General features: G+C 43.9%; 1 protein-coding gene across 8 annotated transcripts in view; it reads left to right on the top strand.

Annotated features, from left to right (window-relative positions):
- Nucleotides 1–6,392: 6,392 nt before the first annotated feature.
- The window catches only part of Ptprm (protein tyrosine phosphatase receptor type M), a 750,652-nt gene continuing 739,762 nt past the window's right edge, over nt 6,393–17,282 (top strand). For all 8 annotated transcript variants that reach the window (XM_090353479.1, XM_090353477.1, XM_090353478.1 and 5 more), the window contains exon 1: nt 6,393–6,539. In XM_090353479.1, the coding sequence (XP_090209605.1) occupies nt 6,467–6,539 (73 nt within the window). In that variant the 5' untranslated portion in view covers nt 6,393–6,466. The remainder of the gene's footprint in view (nt 6,540–17,282) is intronic.

Raw genomic sequence — 17,282 nt, 5'->3', positions numbered from 1 at the left:
CCCCCATTGGATCCCAACTGTCCAGTTAAGTGGCTTGAAGAGAGTGACATGATCTCTCTGTGTCTGCTTCTTGGCAGATGTGATACCTTATGTACTTAGGAACTTTCAGTGCATAGTTACCCTCCAAATTCAACATAGCATGTAGACAGGTATGAACAGGTTATGGTCAGATCAGTTTTCCTTTTCACTCTTTTTGTGATGTTAATTGATTTGGATCACAATTAGAAACAGAGTCGCTGTGACCTTTGGCACAGTATGACACAGCTAATAGTTCCCCCCATGTGTCTGGCATGTCAGGTATGTGATGTCATGTACATTGCTAAGGCACACTAAGGACACTTCAGTCAGGAGAAATCTTCTGCTCAGTGCTGAGAGAATAGCAAACATAACTGGACATCTGCTTAGGGCAGGCCCCTGAACACAGATCATAATTTTGCCACAGGTCTATGAAACATAGGTGACCACATCCAATAGCTGAGAGGCTCCCACTGGCCCCTCTGCTGTGTGGAGGGTATAATGGGGGAGACACTTGATGGACAGTCAAGTGAACCCCCTGTCAGATCCTTCTAGACAGCAAAAATATAATTCTTACTGAAGATTATTTCCCAGTAGTATCAAACACCTATGTGCTTTGTTCTCTTTATGTTCCAATCTACAGCACCGGGGAGGTACCATGATCATTATATAGCCACCATTTGCATGTTATTCAATGTGGCGCAATATTCGTCAAATTTAAATAATGAGTGTTAATGTTAAATGGTAGATATGTACTTGTGACACGTGAAACACAAGAATGGTTCATCACATTGGCAACTAGGTGAACACTGAAGTGTAGAGCTGGTAATAGTTTCATCTTTTATTGAAATATTATCAGTTCTAAAAACATTTTCAAATATTAAATTCAATTTTAAGCTGTGATCTCCATTGAAAGTTGGTATTCAATCTCGTTGTTTTACCTTTAAGTGTAACAGATCTCTGAATTATTGGAGGAAAATAACTTTCAACAGCTGTAGGGAAATAGTTTTATTCTTTTGAATTAAAAATGGATACTTGATGCTACATATGTAATCCAACTTTGCACAATTTGGACACATTCATCTTTTAAGATCATGGCTGTCAGAACCTTTTGCAGTGACAAAGATGTTCTATGTGTGCTGTCCACTAGACACATGTGCCACTTGAAATGTGATCACTGTTATCTAGAGACAAGACAACTAAAGCTGGGAGTCAGTGGCTTATGTCTGTAATCCTAGCTACCAAGAGATCTGAGGGTTGGGGTTCAGAGCTAGCTCAAAAAAAAAAATGAATCTTCTCACTTCCAAGTAGTCAGCCAAAAGCTGGAAAGGAAGGTGTGGCTCAAGTGATATAAACCAGCCGTGAGCAAAAAAACTAAGAATTTGAGGCCCTAATATGCCCTCCCCCCATACGACTCAACAAAAGGCTGAATACGGTCATTTATACCTGTCATTCCAGCTATCTGGAAGGTGGAGATTGGAGGATTGTGTTTTGAGGCCAGCTCAGGCAAAAATGCAAGATCCTATCTGAGAAAACAAAAAGTTAATCTAAAGTATAAACGGCTGAGATGAAGCTAAAATGGTAGAGCATTCGTCTCATTTGCTCTGAGTTCATATCTCAGTGTTGTCAAATAACAAAAATAGATGGAATTGAGAGTAGATAAATGGGACCTCACAGAGCATAGCTTTAAGTCCATACTACCAACAGGATGTAAAAAATCCTCACTAGTACAACATAGTGATTTTACTAAGATAAAGGAGAATAGCAATTTTCTGGAATATATGACAACATGGATTATGTGTCTTTTTACTTATCCATATAGTCATCCTGTTTTTCAATGAAAAATCTAGAAATGCACTAACAGTATGTTTGTCTCTGATGTCTGTTTTTTGTTACATGAGAACTACAGGAAGGATGGTAGAATTCTGATATGGGACACCTACTATGTTGAAGGTTCTTGTTCAGTGCTTACTAAGCTCCTTCCCAGAAAAGACAACTATAGAGTTTATCTTTCAACTTGGTTTTGTCACAATGTATTAGGTAGATATAGTTTGTTAGCGTGACTTATAACTGCAGTATTTCTTTTGGTCGCCCTGGGGTTTGAACTCAGGACTTCATGCTTGATGCAAGACGTCTGCGACATCTTTAGCTCAGCAGTATTTAGACATATGATTGGTGGTTCTTCCTTTGTCCTCTTCTCTAAGTTCATCAATGTTAGTAGCTGACCTCATCACACCCATCACTCTGTAAATGTCATTCTTGTCCCCAGAGAATGAAAAGTGACACCCGATTGGACTGAACTGTGAAATCTCTACTGTTACAAAAACAACTCACAGAAAATATCCCCCTGGGAGGATTTCTCAGGGCCTTTCCTTGAATAAGTCCTATGCATTCATTTTCAATGGCGGCCTTCCATTGAGGCTCAAAGACAGCTTTGCATGGCTTTTTTTTTTTTGGTATTAGATTTTAATGTATTTTTTCAGATAGCACACATCTAGTGTAATCAGTTTGGTTTGTATGCTAACAAGTATATATATATACTTCTATGTCACTAATACAGAACATTTTTTTTAAATTCCAGTTAATCTCCACTCTTAATGCCTTTTAGGTGTTCATATTTAGGATATCCACAGAAAACAAAAGCTTAACAGAATATTTAAAGTTTAATTTGGACTGGAACTTTCATGTATAAAAATTATCCTGCCTCAAAGCCAGGCACCAGTGGCTCATTCCTGCAATCCTACCTACTTAGGAGGCTGAGATCTGAGGATCACAGTACAAAGCCAGCCTGGGCATTAAACTCCATGAGACTCTTATCTCCAATTAACCACTAGAAAACCAGAAGTGGCACTATGGCTCAAGTAGCAGATGCTAGCCTTGAGCTGAAGAGTTCAGGGACAGTGCCCAGGCCCAGAGTTCAAGCCTTGCAACTGACCCCCCACCCCACCCCCAAAAAAGAAAAAAATCTTACCTCTATAATAATACTAGGAAATATTGATAATTATTTTAGACAAAGAAACTGAAAGGTGAACCTCTGTCTTGCAAGGAAGCAAGCACAGTACTAGTATTGTCACTGTGCTTCCAGTTCATGTAGCCATTTCCTGCTGCCTCTAAAGGAGTAGGTTCAGTAAGCAATGGCTTTCCAATTTTGGGTGCTATCCTCTGGGTAACATCACTACACTCCTAACAAATGTAAATCAAACTAAACCAAACGTAGAAAGGCATGCATGGCTATCTTTAAGGGATACTAAAGAAACTGCAGTTATCAGGGTCTTAAGGGAACTATTGGCTGGTAAAACTCCATTACCCTACTTGAGATTACTGTGGTGTAATATCTCAGCCATTTTTGAGGGGCCCTGAACCCCCCAGGCCTCAGTGAACCAAGCTAGGAGTCAGATTCACAGCAGCAAAGTGGCTAGTCTCTTACTTCAGGCTGATTGAGAGCAGTCCCGACCTTCAGTGGGGCTGAGCTTTTAAAGGTAAACACCACACACAGGTGGTAGTCACCCTATGATGTCACCCGAAGATGCCCATAGTTAGTAATCACAAGGATGAAACCACCTGCAGGTGCTTGAGCAGTTACACATTTTTACAAAAACAAAAACAATTTGGTTACTTGACAATAACCTGCCAGGTTATTACATGTGCCATTGTAATCTTAGCTACTTAGGAGACAGATCTGAGGATTGAGGTTTGAAGCCAGCCATGGCAGCAAAGCCCATGAGACTTTAACCATCAAAAAAGCCATAAGTAGAGCTGTGAGTCAGCTGTCAGGGTCAACCTTCAGTGAAAAGAGACAGCACCCAGGCCCTGAGTTCTCACCCCAGTACTTACACAAAGAAACAATAACAATAACAAAAGGATTACCTTTTGCATTGTGGATGGCTGGCAGGCTATAAAGAGTAGAGGCAGTTCTGCATTGTGTGGTGAGCAGCAGAGCTCAGGATATCAGAAATCCACACACCCCTACTAAGCTTCAAGTACTAAGAACCAAGGCAGTTCTCTAGTTTGATTCCTAAATGTCAGGGGGACTCCAGAGGCTCACAGAGACATACCCGGCTCATTAACATTCTATATTGATTTCTCTGTTCCTCTGGCTCATTTTCTGTCTTTGTTGGGATCAGTTCTCCAGTCAAAAATCACTTGTATTTAAATCCTAACCTCTGGGTCTGTTTCTTTGGGGGCCCAGTCAAAGGGGGCTCCCAGCATTTTGCAGTGCCAGCTGGACACTATGGCTCGACTAGATTTTTGCTGAAAAAAATTAGTATACTTGGTGAAGGAAATCAACCTGTGCAAAGTTGTTCAGAAACAAGGGTTCTGGATTGGCTTTTACCACCTCCTCTGAATCCTAGTTCCCACAAGTATGCAGCTCTATTAGGAAAGTCACTGCCAAAAAAAAAAAAAAAAGTACCCTTGAGTTCTAGCAGAGCATTTTCATTGTCACTTATTGATCTTTTTTGAGCTATGGGATTCCCTTTCCTATCAAACTTCAAAATTTCATTTCACATTGCAAGATAAGGCTCAACAGGTATACATTTGGATAAAGAAGCACAGTAATATAAGGTCAGATTAGAAAGCCAATAATGAAAGGGGAAAAGACTCGGAAACAACAGTTCTCACAAGGCCTTAGTAAGTGGAATTCCAGAAGGAAGAGTGCTACCTAACTAAGCAAAAGCCCTACAGTTCCCAAACTTGTCCTGGGCTGGTGAGAGCTGAAAGATACCCTTGCTCTTAGTTCTGGGGCCACGGGAGATTGGGTCCATAGGCACCTTCTGGGGTCTTTAAAGCATCCTAATAGATTCTTTTTTTTTTCATATATTTTTATTGTAATTAATAGAAAGGTTACATCATATTCGCCAGCTAGAAGGTGCATTAATTCACATACATTGATACCCTTTCTCATGTCTTGGTTCCCATTTCCCTCCCCCCCACCTCCACCCCTTCCTAATAGGTTCTTAATAAGCTCAGAAGGGGGAGGTAAAAGGGGGGGGAATAATTCCTGGCTCCATGCAAACAAGGCCCTCCCCAGGCCAAAACGTTTCACCTCTTTCCAAGCCCTCTATTGCATACAGCTGAGCTACAGGTGTTGGCTCTATGTGTTGCTGTGGATCCCGAAAGAGGATCACTTTTTAAAAGATTACAATTTAAAACTTATTTATTTTTTTACTTTTGACAGAAGCACCCGAGGGATCTTTATTCATTTAATAAAACAATTGTCTCAGACCCCAAAGGAAAAGATTTAATGACAATTCCGTTCTCGCCCCCACCTCCCCCCCCCCACCTCCCGTTGCCCAGCAATCTGCACCGAATTGAAAATGCCAGGGCCAGGCCGAGGTCGGCATGGCGGCGGGTTCCACGCGCCGCCTCCTCGGGACGCCGGGGCACCATGCAGCCGCAGAGCGCGCCCCGTGTCCGGGCGAGATCGGGCCGGCGTGGGCTGGGCGCAGGGCCGCTTTCCGGGCCCTGCCGCTTCTCGCCCACCAACTTGGCTCGGCCGCGGCGCAGCCACAGCCCCTGGGAGCCTCGGCGATCGCAGCGGCCGCCGCAGCGATCCCCGCGAACGCCGGCGCTGGGACTGCGGGCGCAGCTGGCCCCGTGTCCGGTGTCACGGCCATCCCCGCGCCGGGGAAGGGACGCGGCTCCAGGCCCCGGCTCCCGCCCCGCGGCGCTCACAAACTCCTCGCGGCTGGTGACCCGGGACAAACTTCTGGCGGAGGCGCAGCCCCTGGCCCGGCCGGCCCTCCGCAGCCAGCCTCCGGAGAGACGACGCAGCTCCGGCAAGGAGGGGCTGAGCGCGGCGACCCCGGCGGCCGCTCCTCCCCGCTCGGGTCACGCCTCCCACCCGCGGCCGCCCCCCGCCCCCAGCTCCCGCCGCGCCGCGGCGGCCGAGCGCCGGGCACGGGCCGGCGGGCGCGGCGCTCACGCCCTCTAGCGGGCCGCGGCGGCGCGGGCGGGCGGCCGTGACGTGGGCTCCCTTCAGCCGGCCTGCGGGGCACCGCCAGTCAGTCCGGGAGCAGGAGCCCCGCACGCAGCCGGCGCGGGCTCTGCCTTCGGCGCGCCGCCGCCCGAGACTGGCAGGCTTGGGGCTGCCGGCGGACAGAAGGCGGGCGGGACGCGCGAGACGACTGCCGCCACGGCCACGGCCGCGCGCGGGCGGCTCGGTCCGGAGCGGAGGAAGCGAGGGGCGGTGGGTGTCGCCGCCGGAATCTAGGAAGGATTTTTGGCTCGGCGGGCGCGCCCTCCGGTCCCTCCCGTCGCAGCGTCGGGCACCTTGTGGACCTCCGGCCCGGGGCTGGACGACCCGGGACGCCGTCCCCGCGCCTCGGAGGCTGCTCGAGTTCGGACTTCTGCAACTGTTGGCACTTTGAGGGCTCGGCTCGGCGCGTGGCTCCCGCAGCCCCGGCTCGCGTCCCCCTGCGCTGCCCGCGCGGCCCGGCGCGCGCTGCGCACCATGCCGCGACTTGGGACTTGCTTGGCGACTTTGGCTGGACTTTTCCTAGCTGTGGCGGGGGAGACGTTTTCAGGTAAGTGGGCAGCCGGGGACGCCGGCCGCTGCGGGCGGGAGAGTCCGAGGCGGGCACCGAGTAGCGGGTTAAAAGGGAAAGCGGGCATCGTGCACCCCGGCCGGCGCCACGGACGCGCCCGAGCCCGAGTCCGCGAGCCGGGACCCCCCGCCCCACCGGGGTCCAGCCCCCGCGGCCTGAGCTCGTGCTTCGGGTGGCGCGGGCGCTCCTGGCCGGCTTCCCGGCTTCCAAAGCAACAGCAGAAAACTTTGCCTGAAGTTCCCAGCTGCAGCCGCCGGGCGTAGACGCGGCGCGGCCGCCCTGGGACTGCGGGGGGCTCGGCCGGGGCGACCGCTGGACCTGGCACCCGCTCCGGCGGCAGCGGCAGCGGCGGCGGCGGACTCCCGGAGCTCTGCCTTCCTCCGCCAGCTCGGCCGGTGGCCGTACAGACGGGCCGTCTGGGTGGATCCTGGAGGGAGGTCTCCACCTCCAGGCAACCCCCCTCCACCGTCCCCTCCGCCCTAACAGGCGCCCCTGCCACCCTGGGTCCCTCCCTAGAACGCCAGGGTCCGTGGCGGCTTGTTTACTCTGGGTGCGAGGGAGCAGGCCAGCCTGCCAGCTGAGTCAGTGCCGCTAGTGCACCAGGTGGGGATGGGGTCCGGGTCTTGAACCCGAGTTGGTGGGAGCTGGGGGTGCAGCCGGGCCTGCACCAAACGTGTATGATGTCCCAGGGCTTTCCTTCAGAAGGGGTGTGTGTGTGTATGCGTGCCTGGATGACACTCGTGGGTGAGTGGCAAACCCTGGCCACATTTGCATGTTTCTGTTTATTAGTTTGATTAAGGAGTCGTAGAAGTGCATTTTCTTTTTCTTTAAAGCTCACTAGTTATCCTTACATTTGGTGCATAAAATAGTGTTCTATGGTTATTGACAGCATGGTTATTCAGAACCATGCTGGGCTGGTTTTTATTTGCCGAAGAAGGTCCCCTTTGGTTGCAATTGGTGGCACATGAATATGTTTGGTTCTGTGAGCGTGGTAACATCAGTTTTTTGTTTTTTTTTTGGCGGCTGGAACCATTGGGTATTGGGCCTCTGTGTACAGAGGCTCAGAGAGTTGTATCTTGTGCCTTGCTGAGCTCCCTGGAACTTTGGCCACAGTTGGAGAGAGTGGGCTGGCTGGGAGAGAGCTGATTGCTCTGTGCTTTGAAAGAAATTCAGAGTTGTGTGGAGAAACTGCCTCTTTTCAAGCTTAATATTTCCTTAATATCCTATAATTGCACTTGCTGCAGAAGAGTTAACATAATGCACAGTTGTCTGATATAAACTCGATGCCAATTTGGGCCTGTCTTGTTAGTGAATAATGGAGTAGCACTTGCCAGTTGGGGAGCCTTGTAGCTCATTAGTATAAGAAGTCAATTTTGAGCCTGGGTGAAGTTTTCTCTTTATTAAAATCGCTAACATGACTACCAGGGTCTTGTTTGAAGTTAATGCCTTGGGATAGATTTTTATTTTTTTGCTTTCTCGAACTCTTTATTTACAAGTTTTACATTATTTACAAGTTTTACATTACTCAACAACATTGTACAATTTAACATTTGTAAAGTTTCTTCCCACAAGGATAATTAATCTCACCAATCATTGGCCAATTTGTGACCAGACTTGGAACTAGACAGTCAGATTTCACATAAGGAAACAGGCCAGCAAGTAAACAGTATTGCCCAAAGACATACTCAATTCAGGAAGGATTGAGAATGAATATCAACGCATGTCTCTCCCCAGAGTGCCTGAGAACCCTAGGACTCAAGGAAGCAAGGGCTGTACCACTACAGGGAAAAAGAAAAGAAAACTCAGACAGAAAATATGGCCAATCTTACAGACTGACACAGACCTGTTCTGCTGGATGCTCTCCAAAGGCATTACCTTTCTCTACACTAGACTTGTTCAGTTGTGTTGGCAAACTCTGCATTAGATGAGACATCAGGTAAAAAGTATGCTCGGTAGAGAGGAGGAAAAAAAATCCAACCAACAGGATCATTGAAACAGCTGTGTTTCGTTAATGGGGTAGATTTTTAAATTGTAAGGGGGTGGGGAACAAACATGTATATGACTAATTAAACCATGATTGCATCATTAAAAGTATTTCAACCTTAACAGTACCACCGACTTTCGCCTGTTAGGCTGATACAAATAACCAAGCCACACTAGAGTTGAGATATCTGTGCATTAATGGGAACAACTTTTTCTTTAAGGAAGGCAAGAGTGATCTATTATGTTAGTGGGTAAAAGGAAAAAAGAGGATTGTAATGTAAGTAATGGCTTAGAAAAGCTGACATAAGTGTAGAATTTGAATGTGGCAGGTCTCATGTGTATAAGGATCCGATAGGACTCAGTTAATTCCTCCACCTACCCACTTCACCTTTTAGGAATTACAGATGCTGGGCACTTGGAAGTCTTGCAAAAGGCAGTTGTGTGTGTATGTGTGTATGTGTTTCCAATTTGGGAAAATTCATTTTGATGCTTTAGTTGACAACATGTTTCTTTTTATGATTACTTGAAAATTGCAATAATTGGCTGGTTTTTATCTGACATATGAATAAATTTTAGAGACCCTAGATTGGAAGCTCTTTGAAGGCTAAGTCATTACCTTTCCTTTTTTGTCCCCCACAAAACACTTACCATAGCTCCTTAGACACAACAGGCATTCATTATTAGCTGAATAAATGACTAGTATAGATCATTTACCAGCAGTCAGATTGTATGTGAATTGTCTGGTCCAAAAGTGAGAGAGAACAGTGATTGTTGGAATCTCTTGTCCTGGGTTCTCAAAACTGAGGTGCATCCATAGCACTATGCAGATACAAAATACCTTATTAGGCTTTGGCTTGTGTTTTCCATGTCCCCCACTCCCCCACTTAATGGATTTTTGTAATCAGTGAGAGTTTTCATTTAAGATTTATACTGAAGACAACTTTGCCCTTTCCTTTGCAGTGGTTTTCTGCCTCCTTAAGAATGAGTTTGGAATTAAGATTGTTAGTCACTTCTGTAGTTGACTTACCCTTCTTTAGCTAGCAGACACCAGGCAGAGTGCTAAACTCATTAAAAGAGAAAGTCATTAAGACTTTTGGCCTGTGAGGACTTTATTAACTAAATATTTTGTTTGAAAATTATTTCCATGAAAATTATTTCCATTCTCTCCATACCTTTGATTTGCTAAGCAAAATAACTGAAGTTAACTTTCTGTCTCCTCATCTTAGAGTGGTAAGAATAGCACTACAAGACATGAGGAAGAAAGTTGTTTCAGTTTTGCTTAAACTCTTTGTGGTGAGAAGTTAGAGTTGGCAAGTTATTCTTCTTTGACCCCATTTCTTAAAAGCCAAATTTTAATAAGAATTGTACAATGAAATGCTTAGTTTTGTGTCTCTGTGGGATTGATGTGTTAAGTTTTGTTAAGCTGTAGTTTGCGGAAACAAATTCAGAGTTGGCCTTTTAAATTTTTTTCCAACTGAAGTGTTTGGAATAGATTAAACCTCGCCATAACTTTTTGAATGTGAAGGCCTCTGCAGAAACTTCTTTTCAAAATAATCTTTCAAGGACATAAGTGGGGAAACGGCCAGGATTTGAATACAGTCTGCAGCTGAATTAAAAGCATTGTGCCAGTGTTAACTTCTTAGTTTGGGGAATTGTGATCTGGTTATATAAGGTCATTGCTAGCACTAGGGAAGCAATGTGAAGGGGCTACTTGAAGTCTTTGTGCTGTTTTGCAACTCCTCTATAAGCCTAAAATTATTTCAAAATGCAAACTTGCAAAAGTCTATTTACAAAGGGTGGTGATACGTTTGTTTAGCAGTCTGATATATTTATTCTTTTGCAGATAGCTATAGTCAGGGCATTTTAAATTTCTGTGGTGCTTTCACTAGATAATTGATAGGAAGAAAATACTTCAAGTTTCAATCAGTGAGCCTGAATGGAATATGCTGGGAAATTACTGTACCATTCTTAGTATTATGTGTTTGCATGGAAGAATTGCTTGAACATAATAAATTGTTCTGATCTAGAAAATTACAGGTTTTAGCCTCTGTTTCCTAAGGGTTATTGTATAGGTTTCCAAAGTGGAAGTTTCTGACATGGAGTGATACAGTAAGTGTGCCTAACTTGAGTAATTCTAAATAGTCTTTCACTAACAAGAAGGCACTTGACAAATCTTCATATAATATAAGCTTCTACGAAGGAAGCCTGGCCTTTATTCTTGGGAAATGCTGGATTTTAGAACTTATTTCTGAGATGGATGTATAAAAGTCAATGGCTTTACGTTTTTTTTTTTTTTTTATCGAATATAAGACGTGGTTGGCCTTGTTTAGCCTTGTGGAGAAACCATTGTAGATTAAGTATTCCTTCAGTTTTTGTTTTTATAGTTCATGAAATTTCCCAGCATGATGTGTCATCTAAATATGCTGCAGCACTGTGTTCAGTTTGTCTAAATATAAGGATGTTGGATACCTCACATTGACTTCCATTCGGAGATCTCTCTTTGAAAACCAACTTTTTCACCAAGTTCCTTATAGTTTCACATCACCAGTATGACACAGACCCTGCTCATTCCTAACCATTCAGCCAGGGGAGGTTTAAGTATAAGTATCTTTCTAACTCGTGAGTGAAACATTTTGTAAAGCTATAAACTATTGTAAGCCAGCATTCCATCACAAGGCAATTCAACTTCTTGGGCTCCTAAAATACTGCAGTGGTTTTTTAGTTTAGTCCTCAGAAAGCCTGAGTTTACGCAGTAGCTTCAGAAAGGAAAAATAAGTAGGGCCATGCTGGGTGGGGAGGAGGAAGGATTTAGTCATCAGACTTTCCGATGTGTAATGTATTCTCTTTCCCTTTGGTGGGGCAGCTTGCAAGGCCAGAGCATAAGTAAGGGGCTCGAAGTGAGTGAGGGTAAACTAGGATTTGTGTGTGTTTCATCCATCCTGTGATCTTTGAGGGCAGGGAATGGGACTCTGCTCTTAGGCCCTTTGATATTAAGTGGGGAATCCAGGGAAATTGGAAGGAGGGCCAGGAAGAGTAAGTAATGTGCATTTAGGCAGCTTTCATTGCCTTTAGGAGGGATTGAATATTTCTGTAGGTAAGGTTCATCTGGAACCCTCCTGGATGCTGTTTTCCTGGGCCAATCCTTGGTGGTTCTGATGTCCGGTCACCTAGATGAGAGTCCCACTGTACCTGCAGGCAATGCTGTTACCACCCTTTGAGATCTCCAACAGAGAAGTTCCTAGGGTGGTCCTTGGGCCTCCAGCATCAGCATCAGTTAAAAACTGTGGTCTAAGGACCAGCATTTGGTTGGACACAGGCCCCCCTGCAGGGAGTTCTGGTATACCTGGAAATGTGAGAAACTCCTTTGTACAGTCCATTGCTAGACTTCCTTGGGAAAAGCTGAATGCACATTGGGGATACACATATAATGTGCATACATGTCTTCTTACCCTGTTGATTTGCTCTGTCAAAATTCCAGACACAGGGCTGTGACTGTGCTAGACTGTTAGGTTCACCAGTGTCAGGTTTCAAATAGTCTTTTCTTTTTTTCTTGTGGTGGGATTTGAACTGAAAGCCTCCTGCTTGCTAGGCAGCCACACTACTTCATGAGCTATATCCTGAACCTTCGTCTTTTCTGCAGAAGACACTGAATGAGTCCAGTAGGTTGTAAAGCTAAGTTTAGGGGGAAAAAGCCTTCTAGAATTTTACATAAACTTTGGTTAAGTTTTGCTGTCACATTCAGCCATTAGAACTTTCTCTGGGACACTTGGCCTAACAGATATTTATTGGCTTGTTATAAGGGCGTAACCAACTGTGCTTGTTAAAATAATGCCTTTGCTTCAAGCAAATATTTCTTGTTGTTTATAAGGCCCCTGAATGAGGTGCTAGTGGGAAAAGATAAGAAAGTGTCTTGGCTGTATATAACAAAGTTGTCCATCTACTTAGAATTTAAAAATCGACTCAAATGTATAGAAACAAGATCCTCCCCCCCCGCCCCCCGCCTTTGGAGGGAACTGAAATTGATTTATATATAAGGGTTGGGGTTTGAATGTAAAAATGTGAGACTTTGTCTTTGGAAATAGACTCAGCTTCCAAATAGTACTTTAGACACAAAGTGAAAGCCTTTTATTTTCTAACAGTGTGTTTCCTAAATCAAAGACTCGTTTTCCACTGGCCACAGAAGACAATCCCTGCATCTCTGTCATTTAATCCTTGAGGTAAATGAAAGTAGTTGCAATACTGAGAAGATTTACTTGAACACGTCCAGCCTGCCTTTCTTAGAAACAGTTAAGATTGTGTGCCAGGGAGGCTTGCTTCCTGCTGTCTGCTCTCTTGCTTTAATCCCACATGCAGCTGATCACTAGGTGTAGCTGCTGTCCCAGCCCCACCTGCCTGAGCCAGGAAAGGAGTCCTGGATGCAATACCTTTACAGCTGAACAAAGAGAGGATCTTTAGTATCTCTGTTTTCCTTTTTCCTTGCTGGCAATGTGGTTTGAATTTAAGGCTTCTAGGCACCTTGATCAGTTTGTTTGCTTGCTTATTTGCTTGCTTGCTCACTACTTCCTGGTACTTTACCACTTGAATAACCCAAGCCTTAAGTCTAGCATTTTGTTTGTTAATTGAAGATCTTTTCTTGGCAGATTTTTCTGCCCAGGATGGCTTCACACTACCATCTTCTGTTTTCAGTGCCCTGAGTAGCTAAGACTATAGGTGTGAGCCTAACTGCCTGGCTTATCTCTAAATCTTACTTGGAAATTTCAGGCTTTTTTTTCAGAGGAAATTATAGTTCTATTAATTGTAGCCTAGTTTAGGAGTAATTCAACATTGACCCAAAGACAACTTTCTTTTTTGTTTGTCTGCTATGTTGCTGCTTCAGTGTCTATACAGGTGGAACTGAGCATAGTATTTACTGGCCAACCAGGTCGGAATTCCTGTTAACTTTTGGGGACTTATAGACCAGCAAAAGCAGTGGAGTACTAAGCACTCTGATGTGGAACATCTTTGGGTGCATCTTTGCTTCCATCTGCAAGCAATTACTCATGAGGTGCTGAGGTTTATGTATAAGAGCCACTAAAGTTTGTATGGAAATCTTATTCTATGGTTTTGTCCTACTTAACACTCAGACACTAATGAGTCAAAAACTTTTTCTAGGAAGCACAAAAATTTGCATCCTTGTGATGGAAGAAAGCAAGGATAAGTGGAAGGGAGAAGGTTTATCAAGATAAGGCTCAGGGGAAGAGGAATGGCCTCGCATATTGAAAGAATTCAGATTTTTGGATCCAGAGGAGCAAATGAATGATAGTAGGGGAGCTAGAGACTTGTCAGAGTTGCTATGGTTTTAGAATCTCTCCCAGAGGAGCAGCCACTGGTTAGCAGAGATTTATCTGAACATGCAGCAGCCTAAATGGAAGCAAACCATTTACTTTTTATGGACTGCAAAGCATAAATGCTTATAGAGCACCGGTTTATTTTCAGATGGGTGAATATTCATTTTACTCTCTCTATTCAGTATGCAGAAAGCAAATTGATCACAAACAATGGAAAAGATATTTCTTAGAGTGGCTTCCTGTGGAAGTCTGAGGCCTCCTGGCTTTCTCTCTGGCTTCCTTCTAGAATTAAATCAGTTCAGAGATGAGCTTCCATAAGGGTGGCCAGGAATTGACCACACTCGTTAGAATTTTTCTTAAGGATCTTTTTTGATATCCCTTCTCAATATGAGTAGCTTTACATATTGTAATAATCACATCGTTGAAATAGACTCATTGTATTCTATCTAGCTATAATAAAGTTAACATTCCTTTAAATTATTTTAAAATTATTCATACTGATTGTTTAGAGTCAAATTATTGAATGGTGTTTGGCATATAGTAGGAATTTAGTAAATATTAAGTGAATGAGTATGTGTGGTTGAATACTACTTTGGCAAAAAAAAAATTACTCAGTTTGACTTTTTTATACTTTGGAGTAACCTTAAGCAGAACCAGGTCTAGATTTATTGCCTGGTGCCCTTAGCAATTTATGTATCCTTTAGCAATGTATGTATCCCTTAGCAATTTATGTATATGTAGAGATTCAGTTGATAAGTTCAAAGGAAAATATTACTTTTTGTTACCTAGTTAAAAGTAAACCTGTATTTTTATCACACATATAAAAATTTATAAAACAGTTATTGCCGCAAAGTACAATTTTGACAGACTGAGCACTAACAAGTAAAATTTATCATGTGGTATATTTATGATTCTACTGTAGGGGGATTTGATTTTGGTCCTGGTATATTAAAGAACCATGATATCATTTGCTAGTAAGAAGAGAATAACATATGCTATAGCTACAGCTTTTTATTTTACATATACAATGGAATTAATTACACCCCCATTGAACTCAATACTGTGTATGATTATGCCGGTCTCATCTCTGTTATAAGGTGCATGCTCTTTCTGTTCCTCTTTTCTTCATAAAAAAGCAACCATTTTATATGCTGTTTTCTTCTTTGTTGGCTTTTGAAAGCTCTTTCCCTGATGATGATCTTCTGTAAAGGGTCAGGGCAGTGTAGCTGTTATTTTGGGGGTCTGGGTTTATCTTAGGGGCAACAAGATATGATATTACTCACCTCAAGAGTCACAGGCCACATTCTCATAGCCAAAGACAAGTTATGACACATAACCAAAGACAGGTTAATGAGAGAAAAACGCGCCACATCTATTCAAGTTTGGGGTGACTCCAGAGCCTGCAGTCATGAAAAACCTAGGGAAAATTTCCTGGTTTTATGTTACACTTCAAGGAGGAATGGACAACCATGCAAAAATGCTGCTAGACAGTAGAAACTCTACAAGGCCTGTCCTTCCAGGTTTCTTACTGTGTTCTCAGGGTAGCACTCCTTGTTTCAGGTAGAAGATAGGGCTTCTCTGGAAAGAGGGAGGAGAAGGGAGACAGAGCCCTTTCTAGCATGGACTTTGGAAGAACAGGGTTCTAGTTTATGTGATCTACTTGGAGGAAGAAGAATTTTGTTTTCTATGATCATTTTGGGTGGCAAGAGGTAGGAGGCAGGAGAAGTTCAGAGAGACCTCCTCTGTCCTTACATCAGTTGCCATTTGTATCACAAATGGCATTTTAGAGAGCCTTCCATTCCCTTGTAGCTCTGTACAGGAGGCTGTGAATTCAGAGGGAGAATATCTGTTCCTGATCTTTGGTGGGTTAAGGTAGGGCTTCCCAGGCAGAGACTGGGAGTGGAAAGGATCAGTCACTGGAGATTCCTGGAGTATGGACACACTGGTGGGCAGAAGGTCTTAGGGTGATGACTTGTTCGTGGGTTTGAGTTCTGGTTCTACCTAAAGTAGCCTGGGGTCTTGGGCATGTTATTTTGCCATGATTTCATCTTGTTTTCTGAGTAATAGGGTTATTGAAGCTATCAACCTGAGAACTCACGGTGTGTTATTTAGGTGTGTCTGGAGGGTATGGAGCTGTGTGGGTTTAAGTATCATGATAAGAAGGGATCTACTTGTGGGGAATGGTAGGTCTATATATGTTTAATGGTCAGGATAAGAGGGAATCCACCTGTCTCCATTTACCTTTTAGGTAAATGGCGTTTACCTCAGTTTTTTTTTCTGATAGTCAGAAAAAATGATTTGAACATTGGTAACCTTTCTCTTGAGTCTAAGGCTTTGGTGGCCTGGGTGCTCGAAGGCTGTATAAGACATATAAGTGTGCATGTGCAGTTAATGTACATCTGTGTTAGAAATGGATGACTACTATTATGTTCTAAAAGAAAATAAAGACCTGAGATTAGCAAAATGAGTACCTCAGAGTTGGCAGGGTGAAAAGCCAGCATTACTGAGCGTTGCAGACAGCAGATGGTCACCTATGACTTGAGTGTACATCTGTTGGGAGGATCATAGTTAAAAGCCAGCACAAGGCAAAAAGTTAATGAGATATCTCAAGAGCAAGTCAGCTACTTGGAAGGTACAGGTTGGAGGATCATGATCAGAGGCCAGCCCAGACTAAACAGATTAGAAGCAAAATGGCATGAAGGTATGGCTCAAGTGGTAAGGTATTGCATAAATACCAGGCCCTGGTTCCATTTCTAGTGTACTACCAGAGAAGGAAAAAGAGTGGATTCCTAACCCTCAGAGTGAGTCAGGATCATTGGAGCAGGGCCACAGAGACTGTTAGGAAATACTTCAAATGATTTGCTACTCATTCAAGTTCAAGAGCTTCTGGTGGGGGAATAGCAATGATTCAGGTACTGTCCTTGTGCAGAATTAACCACATCTTCTCTGATTGGTGTTAGAACATTTGAGGGAACTATTCATTTTTACATTTCAAAGTAGCCAGTATGTATATCTACATCTGTATGTGTGTATACAAAATTTCTATACATATAAAAGAACGTGTATGTATATAACACACAAACACAAGCTGGTTGCAATGGCTCATATCTGTAGATACTTGAGAGGTTGAGATTAAGAAGATCGTGGTTTGAGGGCAGCCCAGGCAAAAATTTCCCCATCTCAATCAGTGAAAAGCTGGAGGTGATGTGTGCCCATCGTCCTTTTTACATGGGAGATGTAAATACAATTGCAGTACATGCTGACCCAAGTATGAACATGATACCCTATTGGAGAAATAGCTAAAATTAAAAGGGCTGGTGATAATGGGGCAAGTACTTAACAAGAACAAGGCCTTGAGTTTAAATGGTTCTGAACAAAGATGCCACACATGCATAATGCAGATAAATTTTGT

The sequence above is a fragment of the Megascapheus bottae genome, chromosome 19 (genome assembly GCF_031878675.1).
Source record: "Megascapheus bottae isolate mThoBot1 chromosome 19, mThoBot2.hap1, whole genome shotgun sequence".
NCBI classification, from domain to species: Eukaryota; Metazoa; Chordata; class Mammalia; order Rodentia; family Geomyidae; genus Megascapheus; species Megascapheus bottae.
The sequence above is the reverse complement of the archived record's forward strand: the minus strand, read 5'-3'. Positions and strand labels throughout refer to the sequence as shown.